The 20,218-nt window shown below is 42.2% G+C and overlaps 1 protein-coding gene across 2 annotated transcripts in view; it reads left to right on the plus strand.

Annotated features, from left to right (window-relative positions):
- The window catches only part of LOC142501163 (uncharacterized), a 113,265-nt gene that overhangs the window by 53,269 nt on the left and 39,778 nt on the right, over positions 1–20,218 (plus strand). For both annotated transcript variants that reach the window (XM_075610631.1, XM_075610638.1), the window contains 10 exons: positions 447–605; positions 1,537–1,660; positions 4,549–4,761; positions 5,324–6,207; positions 9,006–9,145; positions 10,756–10,884; positions 11,680–12,011; positions 13,364–13,497; positions 16,038–16,166; positions 19,584–19,831. In XM_075610631.1, coding sequence (XP_075466746.1) covers positions 447–605; positions 1,537–1,660; positions 4,549–4,761; positions 5,324–6,207; positions 9,006–9,145; positions 10,756–10,884; positions 11,680–12,011; positions 13,364–13,497; positions 16,038–16,166; positions 19,584–19,831 — 2,492 coding nt within the window. The remainder of the gene's footprint in view (positions 1–446; positions 606–1,536; positions 1,661–4,548; positions 4,762–5,323; positions 6,208–9,005; positions 9,146–10,755; positions 10,885–11,679; positions 12,012–13,363; positions 13,498–16,037; positions 16,167–19,583; positions 19,832–20,218) is intronic.

Consider the following 20,218-nt stretch of genomic DNA (forward strand, 5'->3'; position numbering starts at 1 on the left):
AATTAAAAGTAAGTGCTATTTAACGCCTGCTCTCAAATATGTCTTAATGAAGATAAGACTGAAACTATTTTCCAAATGTTCCAACAGCCACCGCAGTAAAAAAAAAAAAAACTGATTCTGTATACTGTTGAACCTAACTTTGCATGATCAGTTTACATACAGTGTATAACAGAGATAAGAGCAGTAGACAAGTGAACATTATGAGATTGAATCCTAGCAGGTTTATGGTCAAACCTCCCCCCCCCCCCCCATTTAAAGATATCATTATTGTTTTGCAGTTAGATTAGTGAAATATATTTGCACTACAATCTACAAACCAGTGGATAACGCTCTATACATAATGATACTACTTTACAGGTGCACTGTGTCATTGAAGCAGCTAACTGTATCTTCAGTTTCCTGAAAATCTATTGTGTTTACTCTTTCATTTCCGCTCTTTGTTACAGTGTAAAAAGTTTTATAGGACGTGAGTGTTTCTTGCAAGAGATGAAACACTGTGTTACGTCTTGCAACAGACATCTGATCGTATTACATGGGGAGCCTGGCAGCGGTAAAAGCGCTATTATAGCAAAGGTAGCTACATTAGCATCACAGTGGATAGCAGGGTAAGTTGTGTTTTAATGGCAGTTAACAGAGTATGTGTACAACTTTCTTTAGCATGTCTCACTTTATGACCTAATACATGTCATTATTTGAGCCTTTGTTTTCATTATTTGCTAGTGAGAGAGTTGTTACTGTATATGGGAGAATGTGATGTCCTGTAGTGGCCAAGTGTTCGTGATGAATAACCTAACTTGTGTGTTTATTTGGTAACTCTGACACTTGTGCTCTTGGAATTATCTATCAACATTTTCTTGGTGAAATACAAGGGCAACAAATACAACAAAGACTTTTCTGTTGCTTTCCAACATAGAAATCAATAGGATTTTTTTCTTCTGTACATCTGGTGTAATATTTGTGCCCAAGCTTTGCAGTTAGAGACTTTGATATATCAGGGGTTATGCACTAAGCAGTGATAAGTGCTTTTAAGTGAGATAAAAAGCCATTATAGCGTGATATTGCCTGCTGGGAGATTCACAAAGCAGTGATAAGTCTTTTAAGTGAGATAAATGCCTTTATAGCATGATACTGTCTGCTATGAGATTCACAAAGCAGTGATAAGTGCTTTTAAGTGGGATAAAAAGCCATTATAGCACGATACTGCACTGTTATCACTGCTTTGTGAATCTCACAGCAGGCAGTATCACGCTATAAAGGCAGTTATCTCACTTAAAAGCACTTATCACTGCTTTGTGCATAGCACCCAGAAAACCCACTTATCACTGCTTAGTTCATAACCCCCTAAGTCCTTCATCTCTCCGTGTCTCTGCTTCTACACTTTATAATTTGTATACATGTCAGTATAATAAGGAATGTGTTTCAGTATCCTCTGACAGCAAAGGACATAATACTGGACTTTACTGGACTAATTGTTCAATTCATATGCGCACTGCAAAAGGTAAACCTGGCTTTTTTTTTATATTTTGTAAAAACCAGGGACCTTAGGGTGGTGACTCGATTTATTGGCATTACCGGTGAGATTCGAAACACACGCTTGCTGCTCCAAAGTCTTTGCTGCCAGATTGCTGAAGTATACAACCTTTCAATGCATTTCTCTGAGGTAACAGCAGCAAATGAACATGCAGCTTCGGTTTATTTAGATTGAACATAATCAGTAAACAAGATGGGCTTTGGAAATAAATCTCTTTTTTTTTTTTATCCCTTTTCTTTAAAAGTATGATACTCTTCATCCTGTACCCTCCCTCGCTTTTTCTCTACCCCCTACTACCAAACAAAATTAAAGTGAAAAAAAGAGTTAAAAAAAAAAAGTTTGGCATAGATTCTGAAATATGCACTTTTTGGCTCACCATAACCGTATTATTGTATGCCTAGTGTCCAGTCTGCTTTTAGCTTCATATTGCACAGTGAGTGCTTCCAAATATGGTTTATGGTGAATCTAAAAGAACTGCATATACACATGCACTCAGCAGACACCTAGTCCTGACGAAGGTGTGACTAGAACACCGAAATTTGAAAGGGATCATAGCGTAAGCAGGATAAGCCCCTCCCATGAACAATCCAAGTAATACTCACACACTTAGGTATATATACATATACTAGCTGATATACCCGGCGTTGCCCGGGATGTAATTTTGGGGGGGGGGTGGGCGACAGGGTTGGGCTTCCCCCCCTTGACAGCTAGGTGGGTGACTGAGTTGACTGAGTGTGTGGGTGACTGAGTGGGTGTGTGGGTGGGTGGGTGACTGAGTGGGTGGGTGACACTTGACTGAGTGGGTGGGTGACACTTGACTGAGTGGGTGGGTGGGTCGGTGACTGGGTGGGTGACTTTGGGTCGGTGGGTGGGTCGGTGACTGGGTGACTTTTTTTGGGTTGGTGACTGGGTTCGGTGACTTACAGTGACTGGGTTGGGTGGGTGAGTGGGTGGGTCGGTGACTTTTTCTGGGTCGGTGACTGGGTTCGGTGACTGGGTGGGTGGGTGGTTCAGTGACTGGGTTGGGTGGGTGAGTGGGTGGGTGAGTGGGTGGGTGGGTGAGTATGAGTGGGGTCGGTGGGTGAGTGGGGTCGGTGGGTGGTTTTGGGTGACTGACTGGGTGACTGACTGAATGGGTGGGTGAGTGGGTGACTGACTGGGTGGATGGGTGACTGACACTTGACTAACTGTGGGTGAGTAGGTTGACTGAGTGAGTGGGTGACTGAGTGAGTGGGTGACTGAGTGGGTGACTGAGTGAGTGGGTGGGTGAGTGGGTGAGTGAGTGACTGGGTGGGTGAGTGGGTGGGTTAGTGCCTGGGTGGGTGGGTGACTGGGTGGGTAAGTGACTGGGTGGGTGAGTGAGTGACTGGGTGGGTGAGTGACTGGGTGGGCGAGTGAGTGACTGGGAGGGTGAGTGACTGGGTGGGTGAGTGAGTGACTGGGTGGGTGAGTGAGTGACTGGGTGAGTGAGTTACTGAGTGACTAGGTGAGTGAGTGACTGGGTGGGTGAGTGACTGGGTGGGTGAGTGACTGGGTGGGTGAGTGACTGGGTGGGTGAGTGAGTGACTGGGTGGGTGAGTGACTGGGTGGGTGAGTGAGTGACTGGGTGGGTGAGTGACTGGGTGGATGTGTGGGTGACTGGGTGGATGTGTGTGTGACTGGGTGGATGTGTGGGTGACTGGGTTGACTGGGTGGGTGGGTGGGTGTGTGGGTGACTGGGTGGGTGTGTGGGTGACTGGGTGTGTGGGTGGGTGGTTGACTTTGACTGGGTGGCATTGGGTGGGTGGGAGACGGTGGGTAACTGGGTGAAAGTGCGTGGGTGGGAGACGGTGGGTGACTTACCTTGACCGGGTGGTGGTTCCTGGCGGCAGACGGTTCCCCTCCTGGCACTGATATCCCCGTGGTATCTGGCTGAGGCAGGAGGTGGGTTCGGGAAGTTGGCAGGGGGGGGCAAGAGTGGCAGGGGGGGCAAGAGTGGCAGGCTGGGGCAGGAGACCCGCGCCGCGCTTCCCCTCCATTCCTTGTTGGGAGCGAGGGGAGAGGAGCCTGGAATTTGCAGCTGAGGCAGGAGGGCCGCGCCGCGCTTCCCCTCCGTCCGGGAGCCGGTGCAGGGCGGCGCACGTGAGTGTGATGGTGCGGCTGGGAATGTTGCGACATGGTGAGGTGGAAAATTTTATTGCGGAGCCACCGGGAAGCTTGCAGCAGGGAAGGTGCGGGGCCTGTCCGGCTGAAGGGGGAGAGTGACGGCCACCAGGAGGGGGGAAGGTGAGCTGCGGTCCGGCTGAGGGGGGAGAGTGACGGCCACCAGGAGGGGGTGTGTATGTGTGTGTGTGTGTGTGTGTGTGTGTGTGTGTAAGGTGAGCTGCGGTCCGGCTGACGGGGGAGAGTGACGGGCACCGGGAGAGGGGTATGTTTCTGTGTGTGTGTGTGTGTGGTGTTGGTCAGAGGCGCACGTGGTCACGGTGTGAGGAGAGTGTGCGTGTGTGTCTCTTCTCCCTGCCTGGCTCCTCCATGCCTGACCCACAGGCCAATGAGCTGTCCAATAGACATACACACACAAACATTATTTGAGACATATATATAAGATATATAGATATATATACACAGTGTAATGTGTGTGTGCTGCATGCTGCTTTTTCTTGACTTTCCCGACACTCACGATTCTTAGAATATCGTATAAAAACATCCACTGCCCTTAGCATGTGAATGTTATTTATCCTTGTACATAACTCTTTATTAGCGTCAACAGGATTATTTGCTACTGGATGTATTTTTGCGGAAAGGATTGAATTAGGTGTAAAGTGATTTATAGTGGGAAAACATGGTGTATAACCTAGTACCATCTCCTTGTGACATTGGACAAGCCACTTTATCCCTCTGTGCCTTATGTACTAACATTAGATTGTTAGCTCTTCAGAACAGGTATTCCTTGTGGATGCAAAATCTACTATGTTTCTAATATTTATCTGAATCTATCACTAGTGACTGGGGAAAATCTATTATATTTACTTTTTAAGGACCTAAAAGGGCTAACAAATGAGTTTGCAACATTGCTGGAGTTTACCACTGAGAGCAGGCCTCTAATGATAGCCCTGGATGGCATAGACGAGCTATCAGAGCAGCATGAAGCTAGTAAGCTCTCCTGGATACCCACAGAACTACCCCAACACATCTATTTCATTGTCTCTACTTCTACCGAGTCAGACTGCTCCTCCTTCAAACTGTTACAGGTAATAACTTTATTTCATTGAATGCTGCATTGCTTGATTAGATAAAACAAAAACATAATGAGCCTTTACATTGGGAGTAATTTCCTTTTCTATTGTCTGATTTTGTTTGTTTCACTTATTGTATTATATAATTCCATGCATTGTAATTATAAGGTCTTGTTTATAAAGCGTAAAGAAGCTGACAGACAGCCGCTCACGAGGTGTAATACTGTCTAAACAGCTCTGTGCTGTATTTTATTTCACCATATTTTGGTGCAAACAGAATGGATAAAAACACAATATTTGGGGAGCAGTGGGGGGGGGGGGGTGGCTGGGGGTGGGGGTGTCTGTTTACCTGTAATGGAATTTTACTGTGCATGGCTAGACCCAGTTGACCTTTCTGTGATTTCCCTTGTACTGTGCTGTCTTATCTTTGAAGTGTGCCACTATTATTCCTTGCACCTTAATTGTACAGTATGTAAGTTGCTGCCTGAAAGGTCACCATTTCTGAAAATAAAATGAAACCATAATGTATAAGGTCCCTGTTTTTCAGAGTAGCAATAACTGTGTTGATTCTCTGCAGAAACATACAGTGCGGCAAAATGCTGTTCAGATACCTCGGCTCAGCCATGCGGAGAGAACTAAGATGAATGAATTCTGGTTGGACAGAGACCACCGTAGACTCACATGTCACCAGAGGAAAGTATTGTCGGATGCCTGTGCTGCTTGCCCACTTCCACTTTATATGGCCTGTACATACATGGAAACATGTTTATGGACATCCTATACCCCTGATAAAGAAACGTACCTGCCTCCCAACATCTCTAAGATGTACTCCTGGATTTTAGGGCGATTGGAGAAAAACTACGGGGAGCAGGTGCTGAAGAAAACGGCATCTTTCATTTCGTTGTCAAGGAATGGTATTACTCTAGAGGAACTGTTGGACTTGTTATCTCTAGACCAAGGGGTCATGCATGAGATAAGGCAGTACCAGAATGTAACAGTGTCAGTATTTCCAGAATCACTCTGGGTAAAGCTACGGAATGACCTTGGGATGCATGTGGTGGAACAAAGGACAGACGACACCTATGCCATTAACTGGGCTCATACATCTTTTAGGGCTGTTTGTATGAGCAGATATGTGAAGTCAAGTGATGCGCAGCTTTTCATCCATGCCACCTTTGCTGATTACTACCTAGGTAATAGGAGCCGCCATACTCTTAGCACAGAGGACAAAATCACCCTAATGATGCCTCTATCCTGGATTGTGAAGCATGAGAGAAGAACCTGCCATGTGTTTAACCTTCGTAAAATCCTAGGAATATCACACCACCTCATCCAGTCTAACCAGATCACACGCCTGATAACGGAATGCTTATTTAATTATGAGTACCTCTTACATAAATCTTGGGCCACTTCTGTTGTCAGTATCCAGGAGGATCTAAAGGCAGCCATAAATCCTGAAAGGTAAGGTCATTAATAGCCAATGTAAAATATTACTACAACATATCTTATTGCTTCCCTATAGTATTTTGTCTATGAGATAAATATCTATTGCTGTGTGATCACCATTGTTAAAATGTAACCTTTGCGTGCCAGATCCAGTGCTAATGGCTTTTTCCAGTATGACAGAGATTAAGCATTTATATACACGTACAAAAAACACAAAATATCACTCAAATGCACTTACCTCCACAGCATTGAGTCTCATAAGCATTGATACTTGAGGTTACTGCAAATAATGTCTAGCAATGTCTTACTATGCACTACGACAAGTAAGGGGTAAACCCCAATCTCCCTGCCCCCATTGGGCCTGCCACTGATCCCCCATCACCCACTCCTCATACCTTCACACCAACACACCTACCAACCAACCCTTTTAAGAATGACTTACAGCCACATCAGTCAAGGCTGGCTAAAAGGTTTATATAAAGTGCTCATTAATCCCTTGAGTGCAAGTGAGGCTATCTAGGCCGTCTCAATGAAAGTCTAGGTAGCCTTATTGGCACCAAATGGGTTAATGATAAAATAAAACCACTCACCCCAACCATGTTGCGCTACTCCAAGATCTTCAGGGTACAGATCCTAATCCATAAGAATAATCCAATGCTCACCTTGATCCACTCTTTGCCACTTGATGGCCTAAAGAAAGAAAAATAAAACATACAACTTCATCCACATTCATCCATGTCCTTTGAAGTCTGATTACCTGCAGACCGAAGAATAATCTTCTATGTATATTTTTTGGGGGGGGATAAAAGCTTTTCTTCAATTCTTCTTATCGGATGTACATCTTCAATGTCCTCTCTCTGCTGATGACTGAGGTGTTGTGGTAGTGCACAGCTCTTATATACGTGTCATGGGAATGTCACGGGTGCTCACCACAAACCGGACTGGACCGCAAGGCCAAGGTGGGGATACAGGTAAACCACCGCCCTACAGCCGCGTGGGCGGATCCAGTAAGCAGAGTAGTTGTGGATAGCCTGGGTCAGGGTAGGAGAGTGTTGGATCGTAGAGGTACTTGCCGGAATCAGGGTTGGAGAGGTCAAGAGTAGTCGAAGTCCAATGCCAGGGACGAGGAGAGGAGAAGGTAGAAGTCCGATAAGAGAGCCAGGGTTCAAGGGTGCCAGAAGTCAGGAGTCCAGATACAGAGCAGGATCTATAACAATGAGACAGGAATAGACTGCGAAGTGGCTTGTAGCAAGCACAACCAAAGACTGACTATGCTCAGCAATCAGCGAGCGACACCCGCCGGGGGTGGGATCGTGATGCAGTGGTGAGAGGGCGGCTGACAGGCACTGGCGCGCGCGGGGGTCTGCCCCGGCGGCGCGCACGCCCTGCAGGAGATGCGCGTGCAGCCGGACGGAGAGAGGGGGAGATGCGGGACCGGTTGCTGTGCGCCTCGGCGGCGGGAGTGGTGAGTAGCGTGGAGCCATGACGGGACACCGCGGGAGGTAGGAGACACGGCGTCCTTACAATAGGGCCTGTCGCTGTCCCATATAATGTACGAGCCCAAATGGTAAATTAACCAGATTGGGTTTCATTACCAAGTTATACCCGCTCTTACCAATGATCGCACGTGTAGAAAAGCCGCTGCAAAGTCCAACGTTATTGGTAAGAGCGGTTACCACTTGGTAAATCAACCAATCTCATTTTTTTGTGTTGTTTGTATTTTGCTAGCCTTGTATCAATGATCAATTTGGGGAATAGTTGATACTCATTGTACAAGAATCAACTGAAAAACTATTACTACCTTTGATGTCAAGAAGCCGACAAAGCATAGCACCCTGCAACAGAATTGGAAGGGGTATTTAATAGTGGAAAATCAGCCTGGAATATTCAGACAGCAGAATGATAAGGAGATGCTGCAGAAACATATGAAAGAACATAAATTAAAAACAGATATACAGTATAGTATTTTCACACGATGGGGCTTATTCTGTAAACTCTGTTAGCGCTGTATCGAGCGATCTGCACGGAAATTGACTTGAATGGGGCTTTCCGTGCAGAACGCATAGTAAAGCGCTACCGGAGCTTACAGAATAAGCCCCTATGTGTTTTTATAGTACATATTTCTACATATACAAGTGATTCTACATTTAATTATTTTTATGACTTTTTGGTGCAAGTCTTATGTTTTTTTCCAGTTTAAAAAATACAGTTTATGCCTTTTGATTGCAAAGAAGAAGCAATTAATTTTTGCAAATGTTGATAGGCTGCCAGTTGATAAACATAAATAATTTTGTGCTTCGCTGGTTTTGGTTCTTCATGGGATGCATGGGGTGGACCAATAAGCTGCTACTGTCCCTGAGGTGCTAACATTTATCATTGATTTTACAGTATCAATCTATTACTAGCAAGTAAAGAAATGATGTATCAGGGCAAAGAAATAGACACTTTGCACCACTGCACAATTTTTTGCAATAGTTGCAACAAATCAAGTTCCTTGCATCTGGCAGAATTTGATGGTCAATGTACATCATCTGAGAGTAAAAAATCAGAAACAAAATGATAGCAAGAGAAAGAATTTGCTTCGCAGAACGTCCAGTATTTGCACTCTCCAAATTGCAAATGACACACGTGGCAAAAGCGGTAAAAAGTACCTTGATACATTGACAATCAACGAGATAATGCTTCTCTTAGTGCCAGCTTGTCTCCAAAACGACCTTCATTTTTTTATTTCTCTCAAAAAATATGGGGCGCTATCGGCCTGCAAATCTATTTTCTGCCATTGTGTTTTGGTCATGGTGTTTTCTGTTCAATAGACCAACACTTGATTTGGACCTGTTGTCTGACGTTCTTCAACTGTCCAAGAAGATTTTACTACGGGATCCTTGTCAGTTGGCTTCACAACTCAAAGGACGTCTGCACCAGATAGAAGCTTTAGACAAGCCAGTAGCACCAGGTAAAATATATATATATTTAAAAAAAAAAAAAAAAAAAAACATGAACCATAACCAGCCTTTCTAGCAGCAAAGTGGTCGAAGAAATAACAAGTGGATTGTGAGACAGAGAAATACATTTGGATGGTTTTCTGAAATTGTTATAATCCAATTTAGTTCATAATATTCATAGTGAGAAAGTGCTATTTTAATAACCATTCATTGTAATAATTAAGGAAGTCCACATTTTGAAAATGGCTAAATCAAATTGTATTTAATGTATCAAGATTGCGTGTTTGATTGTAGTTTTCGTCACAGCAAGCAAAGTAAGCTGTGTTTTTTCTGAAATGCACGCTGACAAACAATTCGCTTTTTATTCAGAGAGATTTACAGTACAGGCATACCCCGCATTAACGTACGCAATGGGACCGGAGCATGTATGTAAAGCGGAAATGTACTTAAAGTGAAGCACTTCCTTTTTTCCACTTATTGATGCATGTACAGTACTGCAATCGTCATATACGTGCATAACTGATGTAAATCACGCATTTGTAACAGGCTCTATAGTCTCCCCGCTCGCGCACAGCTTCGGTACAGGTAAGGAGCTGGTATTGCTGTTCAGGACGTGCTGAAAGGCGCATGCGTGAGCTGGCGTTTGCCTATTGGGCGATATGTCCTTACTCGCGAGTGTACTTAAAGTGAGTGTCCATAAACCGGGGTATGCCTGTATGTCAATTAGTCAGATTTTTCTTAATTTGCAGAAATGTTCACAACAGCATTTTAGAAAAATGACCCATCGGCTTCAGCTATTAACACAATTAGTATACTACAAATATGCTATTTAACATAGAGTTTAGCCAGCATAACACATGTATTTATCCCATTCTGCGGAAGGTATTCTTCCTCCCTTTTTGTGTTTAGGAACACGGCTGTTGGGAAAATAGAAGTGTTTAACCTCCTGACATTGTACAGATAAGGAGAGAAGACAGCAGGCCAAATCTTTCAGCATGTGAGAGCATAGCGTGCTACTTGTGTGTACGTTGCACAATTAGCAAAAGAACAGTGCAGAACTTCCCTGTTTAGTATTTAGACTAATGTCATGTCTTACACACAAATATTATGTTGCTATAACAGGCATACTAGTGCTGTTAACAGCATACTGAGTTTCTTGGTGAGTAGCACGTTAGAAAAAAATCTAAATGAATAAATATGATATGATGGCTCACTATCGTAGCAGAACTCAATTCCCGAGATGACAGTACAACATACAGGTATCTCGTGGGTATCCCAAACAATCAGGGAGAGTTAGTCTGTATGCTAGTGTATAATGAGAGGCAGAAAAATGTAGAGCCTTGAAAGAGACGACTGTAACAGTGTATTCCTGTCTCGGTTTGCATTGTGAACATTTCTGAGATTCTTTTAATAGAATTTATGAATCACATAAATATTTGAGGGAAGGCTATTTATTGATTTACGGGGCAAAAATGTACTTCTCAATTTATTGGTAAAATTCACAGTTTTCAAGCATTTACAATCACTGTAGCAAAATGTAGTATTATAGTTAAGTACTCAGAATAGAGTGTACTTGTGACTGTATGTACCTGTAGCAATGTATAATGTTTCTTCATCCCAGGTGATCCAAGAAAGTATCCATTCTTACCCGCCTTGCTGTCTCAGTGTGAACAATCATCGGTTCCTGTTTTTGTGCCTTCATTCACCTGTCTCCTACCCCCGGGGAGGCTCCTGTGTGAGACTTTAGCAGGTACTGTATGATGGGAACACTTGTACTGTATAAATGAATCATTCTGTTTGGCCCGGACTTCTTCCATTTGAAAGTATGTTCTGCTATTTTGGGTTAATGTTCACAAGATCTAAGCAATTTTACACAGATTGTTAGAAATGTAAACTAAATATATGTACAAACTACTTGGTACAGCTATAATCTGTGGCCTTAAAAAACAATTAAATGTTGATTTCCTCATTTAACAAATATTTTTCCAATGTGACAGTCACAGCGATCGTTACTTCTCGCTATACTTCTGGAGATAATTTATTATGATGGGATTATTATTGAATGTCATTTTACTGCGCACTTATTAAATTAATATTTCATGCCGTTCAGTATTTTTGGAGTTTTAAACTATGAAAAGGCATTTTTAGGTTGCATGTTAATATTAGAGAAAAGGCATTTTCAGGTTAAACTTACACGTTAATGTTGTACACTACAATACCTACACAATCTAGAATCTGTGACTGTATCTAAAACAAATGTTGATCCTTATTTTTCCTTTTCCTCTGCAGACACCAGTTAGTATTTATTATTTTAGCCTTATGTCTTATAACAATCTGAATTATGATGACAGTGGTGATTATTTATTCATTTATTTTCAAACATTGCTGCCTAATTATTACATTAATATTGAATTTTGTACGGTAAAATAAAAAATAAAAAAAAGGAAAAAATCTTGCTATATTAAAATATCATGCTACTAAGCATCTTCTGAGCGACACTTTTTATCTAAATTCTAATTAGCTGTGCGTTGATAATCATGTCTAGGCCACACTGACAGTATAACAGCAGTTGCAGAAGCACAGCAGCATCTGAAAGCTGTGACAGCATCTAAAGATGGCACATTGAAATTGTGGGACTTAAGTACGGGCAGAGCAACTTTTACCCTTCATGGAGTTGGTCGAAACATCGACTCGATTACTGTGTGCATGCAGAACAAGCTAGTCGCAGTCACAGAGAACAACTCATTCCAAATATGGGATCTTTCTCTTGGGAAAATGATCCACGCTGCCAGAGGCTCTCTGGATGCTCCTATTCTGACCTCTGCCATGGATGGTCAGCTCCTCTTGGCATTTTTTGATGGAAGCCATTTGGTTAAGGTGAGGCTAGCAAATGTTTATCTTGGAACTCTTAAGTATTTCCAAGTATATCAAGTATCTTCTTTGTTTCCTACCCCCCCCACCCCCCCCCCCCCCGTTTACATCACGGTTTTATAGGAGATACAAATAATTGTGCACCTTTTACCATTCATAAAACAGTTGGGTCACTTACTAAACAACTTTGAATTCATTGTGAACTAAGTTGAGCTGATGATCACAACACAAATGCTATTGCTCCCACCCTCGCACTTGAGTGTTATGCTATGATTCGGTCAGGACACCAATATGAAAGTCTTGTATTTGTAGTTGGGTTCAAAGGAGATTCAATCTCTACGGCCCTGGAGCCTGTAATTGTTTTTCAGAAACATACCCTAAATGATGAGACCCCAAATGTCGAAAAAGCTGCCTGTGAGTAGGTTTACTAGCGCTGCACTTCTTTACCCCAGGCTGTGCTGAGAAGCTGCCTAATACGGCCGGCATAAGCTTATAGGGGTCCATGGTAAAATGGATAAGAAGTAAAGAGTGAGCACTGTGCTCATTTGCATGTCACTACCCAGAACAATGCAATGGAAGCACTGTTTGCTAAGGGATAATGGGGAATATACTCTTTGACAAAGGGCAGGCCAGCCCGAAACGCGTCAGGGGTTCCTCTCACAAGGCCTTGTGAATGTTTGATGTATGTCCTTGCAATAAAGAAATCTTTTTATCAACTTTTGGATCCAGCCACCGTCATTTTTTCAACCTTCAATCCCAACAAGCTGTGCACTGTTTGCTTCCCCCTCCTGGGAAACTACCTTCATTACCCAGAACCCCTGGCTGCAATGGAAGCACTGTTTGCTAAGGGATAATGAGGAAAGACAGGGTTGCAGACCTACAACTGTTCCACAAGTGATATTTTTTTTTCTGTAAACTGTACGGTGGAGGGTTTTTGTCACTTTTTTTTTTTACTCACATACCATTTTTAATGTCTATTTCTCAGCAACAAAATTTAAGAACCCAAGTAGCAATATAAATAATTTTTACAGATCGTACTTGAACCTTTTTCATGTGATAATATGCCTAAATGGCACTCTTGATCACTTTTATGATTGTGTCTCTTCTGAGCTGGTACTAACATAGGATTGGGGCATAAAAGGGACACAGAAAAGCTGTAATGTATTTTGCTTTAAGTACTTCCTCTTATGGCTTCTATAAACTTGCTACCTAAAAGTAAATATAAAGCACTGAATTTCTATTGAAAATGAGCAAACACCGATCAAAAACATCTGCGGTGTCCAATTAATCTCTGCTTCATTGAGCTTGTAGTATTTGTTCCATAGTCTTTGATTTATAAACAACATATTGTTTTTTAGGTGTTCGATTTGACAGACGCCTGCAAACTAGTCTGTCAGGTGGACATTCCTGCTGATGAGACTCCTGTCCACAAAAATCACTCTATACTGGTTTCTAGAAATTCAGTGAAAGATTACGTTCTCTTTGCCTACAGGTAAACAAAACATGCTCTAGGCTTCTAAAAGATTTCTTTGTGAAAGTTCTGATGTCTATTTACCTAATGTATAAACAAATAGGCATATTGGAAAACTGGTATTAGGGTGAAATCCCCACCATTATTGTGACTTTCATGTACCATATACCTCGTTGTTTCTGGTTTGCACTTTGTTCACAGCTAGGCAGATGGTTTTCAAAGGACATAATGTGTCGTTGTAAATGCTACTGTAACTAATTAATCAGGTTGACATTTTAGGCATACTTCTGAAAATAATTAAAAGAAAAAGTATCAGTTTGCTTTAAATATTTGTGGTTTTACCTGTCGGGTTATTATTCATTATGCTGTGAAGCCGTCTTCCTCTTGCTCAGAAATATTTCAGCTGTCGTCATTTTAGTTGAGCTCAAAGCTTCCCTGACATGGAGGGGTGTATTACCAGCATACTGTATTGAGAAGCCGACTGTATGATTTTCATGAGAGTAACTTTAATAAACTGGTGTGCGAGGCATATGGATGCATTAGAGCAGGGGTGCACAAACTGTGGGGCGCGAGATTTTCTGGGGGGGCGCGGCGTTAACAGAGTCCCCGCACTCTTCCCAACAGTTACATTAAATGCCTGGGGAGGCGCAAGGCCTCAGTCACTCTCTCTTACCTGCTCTCAGCAGGCTCTTCGGTGAAGCGTCACCATGACAACGCAGCGTCAAATGGCAACACAAAGTCATGATGTCATATGATGCCAGCTATGCCAGGGAGCCGGTAAGGAGGGGGTGCAAGCAGACAGGGGGGTGCAAACAGAAAAGTTTGCGCACCCCTGCATTAGAGTGCTTTAGGAAATATCCCTTTGTTTTGTACCAAAGTTAAATATAGAATATCCTCATCAATGATTATTTTCTACAAAAACAAGAGGGGTTACAGTAAAAATAAAGGGAAAAGCAGAAATGTAAAGTGTATGTTGACAGCGTTGAGAACAAATGTAAGATAATTAGATACAAAGGATCATTTTAATGTCATTCATAAAAGCCCAAATAGCATCAGAAGGAAATGTTCATCTCACAGAGGAAAGATAAAATATCCATGAATGTGTTTGCAGTCTTTCACAGGACTCCAAACCTGTTTCATTCACTCTATTGTTACACAGTGCTAAAATGGAAACAAGGATTATGGGTAAAGCACTCAGTGGGCATGTCACTTTTAGCTATCTATCCACTGTATTACCCTAGAGCTTTTGCTTGGGTTCACAGAGGAACTGTTCCCTGAGGAAATTAAACAGCAAAGCAGAGATCCCACCCGTTTCCCCTCCCACCCCCCACTTTTCTTTTCAAAATAATTTGATCCAGGGGGTCCTCCAGGGCTAAACACTGCTATTTTTAGCCCTGGTTCCTGAAACCCTTACAGTTTTCGTTGCCCTAGTTGAGAAATCAAAATAGCCACTAAATGGTGCAGGTTCCATGGGGTAATAGGAAGCTGCAATCAGGGTCACCAACTGGGAGGAGAGCTGGGATAATTTTCCCGGGCCCAATGGCAGCCGGGGCCTCCAGTTCTCCTCAGCTGCTGTGGTGTTGCCTTGACCTAATCCCTCAACCCCCGCTGATCGGTGGGAGAAGTTGGGCCCGCCCTTACGTCAGGCTGAATGTTGGCATCCACCAACACAGGACCGGAGGGCTTCTTCACAAGGTAGAACTCTTGGGAGGGGTGGAAGTGCGTGTGTCAGTGTTTTAAGTGAGAGGGAAATTAAGTGTGATAGGAGTGGGGAATTAATGTGAGAGGAGAGGAGATTGAATGAGAGGGAGGAAGAGGGGTTGAATGTGAGAAGAGAGTGATTGAGTGAGAGGGAGGGGAGATTAAGTTAGAGGAAGGAGGTAAAAGGAGTGGAATTGAGTGAGATAGGACAAGGGTAAGAGAGGAGATGGGGGGATTGAGTGCTGTTTCGGGCTAGCCACTCCGTCAGGGCACTCTGCCCTTAGAAAACGAGTAACTGCCCGTGATGTACAGGGGATGTCATAAGGGTACTTTAAACTTATATTGCAAAGTACATATTAGTGCTGCGTGTTCGGCAAAGGAAAAACCTTTGGGTCATCAGCCTCAGCCTTTAGGTTCCTACGCTGTCCTATCTAGTACAAATAAGTCAGTAGGATCCTGGATAAAACTAAAACGCTTTACTTAAACTATATCGAACACTTTTTTTATAGTAGTGTGTGAGCTGCAAATTCCTATAACTATATTCATGTATTTCCTCTTGGAACCTGTACAGATTCACCGTAACTTGCTGAGCAATAATTATGTATATTGTAATATAAATGAAATTAGCAAACATTTGTTTCCTTTAAACAGCGCATTTGGAACATTGTTAATCCGCAAGTAAATATACAAAAGCTTTTAACACACCTGAGTGTTGATCTAGTGATATAACGTTGCTCCTGTATTTTTCCATTGTCACTGTGTTTTTGTCTGTTCGTGTTGTGGGCCAACATGATTAGTGGCAGAAGAATGTAGTATGAATAGATCTTCAGAAATCCTTTTCTGTTTCTCCCCTGTGAAAGGAGCGGGAAGGAAGCCAGTGTGCTGAGTGCCAGAAGGGGGACTGTTGTTGCAAAACTAACTGCGCAAGACCCTGTAGCCTCTGTTCAGGGTGTGGCTGTAACAAAGGAATACTTCTTAGTCATCTGCAGGTACAAAACGAATACCATGAACCAGCAGTCTGTGCTTCTCAGTGATGATGTGCTTGAATGTGGGAGAGGTAATATTGCGTAAAGCATGGCCTTTTATTCTAGAGAAAAAGAAACTAGTTATGGGAATAAAGAAAAATAGTCGTTTACTCAGTACCTTCATACATTGAGCAGTACTCTCTCTCTGTTCCACTGAAGTATGTTTCATTCAATTCATTTGTACATTGTGTACAAATGGGCTCATTCGATTTCTTTGGCTCAAGGTGGGATAATTACCAGCACACTGATTTCCTAACACCAGGGCTCTACTAACCACATCTCACAGCTGTAATATTGGAGTCAATTCTAATCAACGGTTTGTTTTTTTAAGAAGAAAATCATTCATTTGTATGAAAGTGTTCTTCCTTGATATACTTGTAGCAGTACAGCTCAACCCCATTATAGCGCGATCCGCTACAACGCGGATCCGCTTATAATGTGGTCTCAATGTGGCTCCCGTTTTTAAAAAATAATTTAAAAAATTTGCAAACTTTAATAACACATCACGGATACCTTCTGTAAGATGGTTGGTAGAGCGTTCACCAAAGCCAATAAATTCCATAGTTTGAAAAGTTGTTAATGTGAATACACAAAAAATGGAGACCGCTCAGCCTAGAGTATAATTACGTGCTGGAGGGATGCTAAGGGAATGTGCATTACAAATGAACAAATAAGAAAAGATTCCCTAAGAGAAGCACTCTTCCTCTGCTAATAATACAAATTGTTTATTCTCATTTTCAATAATAAAATTAACTTACTTATTAAAACCTCGAAGACGCTATGTGCTATATGCCATCCCACATTAGCTGCAAGGAATATCCCACTAGGAATTCCTAGTCTTAGCAGCACAAAAATACTAGTAATAGCAAGCTAAATCCCTGATACATCATGTATGCATCTACATAATATATTATAAAGTATAAGTATATACTCTCACTAGTCAGGTTTTGTGTATACACTACAAATGCACTCCTAAATCGTACTGAAAGTAGTGGACTAATCAATTTCTGTAGTATATTAGAATTAACCCCTCTGGATCAAGTATGTACAGTGATAGCCAAACATATATAACCAGATTCGTATGCTGGCACAGTTCATAACATGTACCACCACATAAATAGATGTCCCATGTGGTATAGAAAATGTGTGTACCAAAGAAACATACACCTTAAGTGCCTAGGAAGTGGACTATCCACAATTCCTCATGCCGCCCCCTCCATAGTGTAGACACCCGGTCTTTGTCACCAGGGCGCTCCCGCAATTATTGTGACGTCATAGACGCGACCGCTAGCGCTAAGCTGCAGTCCCTGCTACAATATCCCTACTTGTATGTTCGTGTACATTCAGCAAGCTAAACTAAGTTGTGAGCCCCAGGAGGCAGCCACTAGTGTTAGTTAGCACTCCAGCACTTTATTTACAACACACACATACAGATAGAATTTGACTGAGATATTAGTCAGTTTTCCCAACAAGTAATATGACTCAAAGTAAGCCCTGATAGAATATAATAAGCCTTGTTTCTAAAAGTGGTGTGTGCACTAAACTTTACTTTCCTACGTAGCAAAAGATAGACATTCACGTGTTGCATTTGGTATTTAAACCTCTTTAGTTCAAATTTCCACACTGCCACCATGGAAAAACAGTTCTTACTGACAGTTTCTGCCATGATCCCCTAAGATTGGTCTGTGAAGAACAATGTTAGCTAGTAGGGTGCATAGATGCTGCATTTTTACAGGTTCATAACTACTCAACCGGTACAACAGATGTCAGGGGAGGAGAGAGGGGGGCTGGCTCCATGCTGGGGGACTCAGCAAAAACATCCCAGCTTCTCCAGACTGCATGAGATCCTCACCTCACTCCCTCTCCCCTCCCTCTTGCCCCCCTCCCCTCCCTCTCACAGACTCACCACCGGCTTCCACAAGCTTCTCCTGCACTGATACATAGACCCCCTCCCCAAACAGACACACACACACACTAACACAACACTGAAGCCTTACCTAGCAGATATTCCATCCCCTGTGCAGACTGGATAACTTCTGCGTACACAGATGAGCCGCTGCAATGCCGGGTTCAAAGACAGCTGGAAGAGATATCCCCTCTCTCCCCCTTCGGTGGACGCGGAACCCCTGATTGCGACAGCCATTTTTTTTCTGCGATCCCGGTTATAACGCGGTCTCATTATGTGGACCTCAACCAACGTGTTATAACAGGATTCAGCTGTATTTTGCTTTCCATTTTACCATAATAAATAGACTCCTAAATGGGTGAAAGAGGGTGGGAATTGTGCAGCGACATGGTAGCAAAAAAATGTACTGAGGTAATTTGGGAAGCCTATGCCAAACACAGGAATCTAGTTAATAAAGTGTCACCGATCTTTAATCGGGGAGTTTACACCAAGAGATTTTATTTTTATGGGAAAAGGGGGAAAAACGATTGATTCAGACTCAAAATTTAAAATGCTGCAGAATAAATATGACATGGAACTCCTTTCTAAATTCTTCCCCCAAAAACAGAAGGTGAAAACTATCTCTGAATACGTTAACGCTCAGAGGTGCATGTTCAGAATACCATTTGAAGTATTCATTTTTTCCGTTTGCAGTCTGTGATTGCGTTAAAATGAATGTTAATTAAAAAAAAATTCACCTGACCTGTAGTTGGGACTATCAATTAAACATAGAATTTGACGGCAGATAAGAACCCCTGTTTCTGCCCATTTTCTGTCTGCTGTAAAACATCAGACCCCATTTGATTCCTGGATTTCTTTTATATTTAGAATAATCTCATGTCTTTCCCAAGCATTTATTCATTCTCTTATTGTATTCACCTAGTGGATTATTAGGGAAAATAGATTTTGGGGGGGTGGGTGGGGGGATAAATTAAATGTTAGATAATACCAGCTTAGCTAAGAAAAAACACTTAATAAGTTGCTCAGGGCCTACCTCTGAACGATCTGCTAATCCCGAATCTTTGGATTTATATTAATTGACTCCTATATTTTTATTTTTTTTATATTTTTGGCAATATATTTTCTCTCCACAAATAAAAACAAAAGATAAGTGAAAAAGAGTATATTAATCAAAATGTGTTTAAAAAGTTGTGTGCCGATAAGAAATATCAACATTAGAACCCTTTTCTTATGTAACCTTTCTGTTTGAACCTTTTTTTTTATAGTCTGCATTTATCTCTATGACGGCTGTGTTCTTTCCTTTTTGATGGAGCCAGAATTAAATGTAGTATTTATTTAATTTATAGTTGATACCTTGTGCACTGATGCACAATTTTAACTACCGTTTCCAAAAATACATCTGTAACTGACCCTTTTCCTCTAGGATTGTATCCTATAAAAGTGCGCGTTTACATCCCTTTAGTAATGTGTTACAGGTACCCGTCTCTGAAGATGCATGACACTGTACATATAGAGCTGTTCAGTGTGCAGACATTTGCTTACATCCGCACTGTGAAAGGCTGCAGCAATGACTTCATTACAAAGTTTGCTGTGAATCGTCCAGGATCCCACGTGGTGGCATTTTCGCAGTTACCCAACACTAACACCACTGAAATAGTAGTCTGGAACTTGGAGACAGAGGACCACAAGCATGTGGCCAAATTTTCATCTGCGCCTGGAGGAGGTTAGTGGTGTTTTGTATGTTCTCCAAGGAGAAAAATCAAGTATACAGACCACTGTAGATAATAGATGTTTTATGGGCAAGGTAACACCTAGTGAGATATCCACACAACAAAAGGCTGCAGTAAAGCTGTTGTCAAGAACCTGCAAACAGCAGATAAACAGTAAAGTGCAAGGTATTACATAACCAAGTACAGTATATTGATAGTTACAGGGACTGAAATATTGATGTAGTGACTTGGTGACGGAACACTCTATATAGTAATATGATTTTTCCTGTTTCTTCCCCTTTAGCCCCCCCCCACCCAGCTCCCCTGTTTATTTTAACCCCAATTGTGTCAGGGTCTGAAATGTCATATTACAGGTAAATAACCATACCACTATTCAGAAC

Source organism: Ascaphus truei, chromosome 1, assembly GCF_040206685.1.
Source record: "Ascaphus truei isolate aAscTru1 chromosome 1, aAscTru1.hap1, whole genome shotgun sequence".
Lineage (NCBI taxonomy): Eukaryota > Metazoa > Chordata > Amphibia > Anura > Ascaphidae > Ascaphus > Ascaphus truei.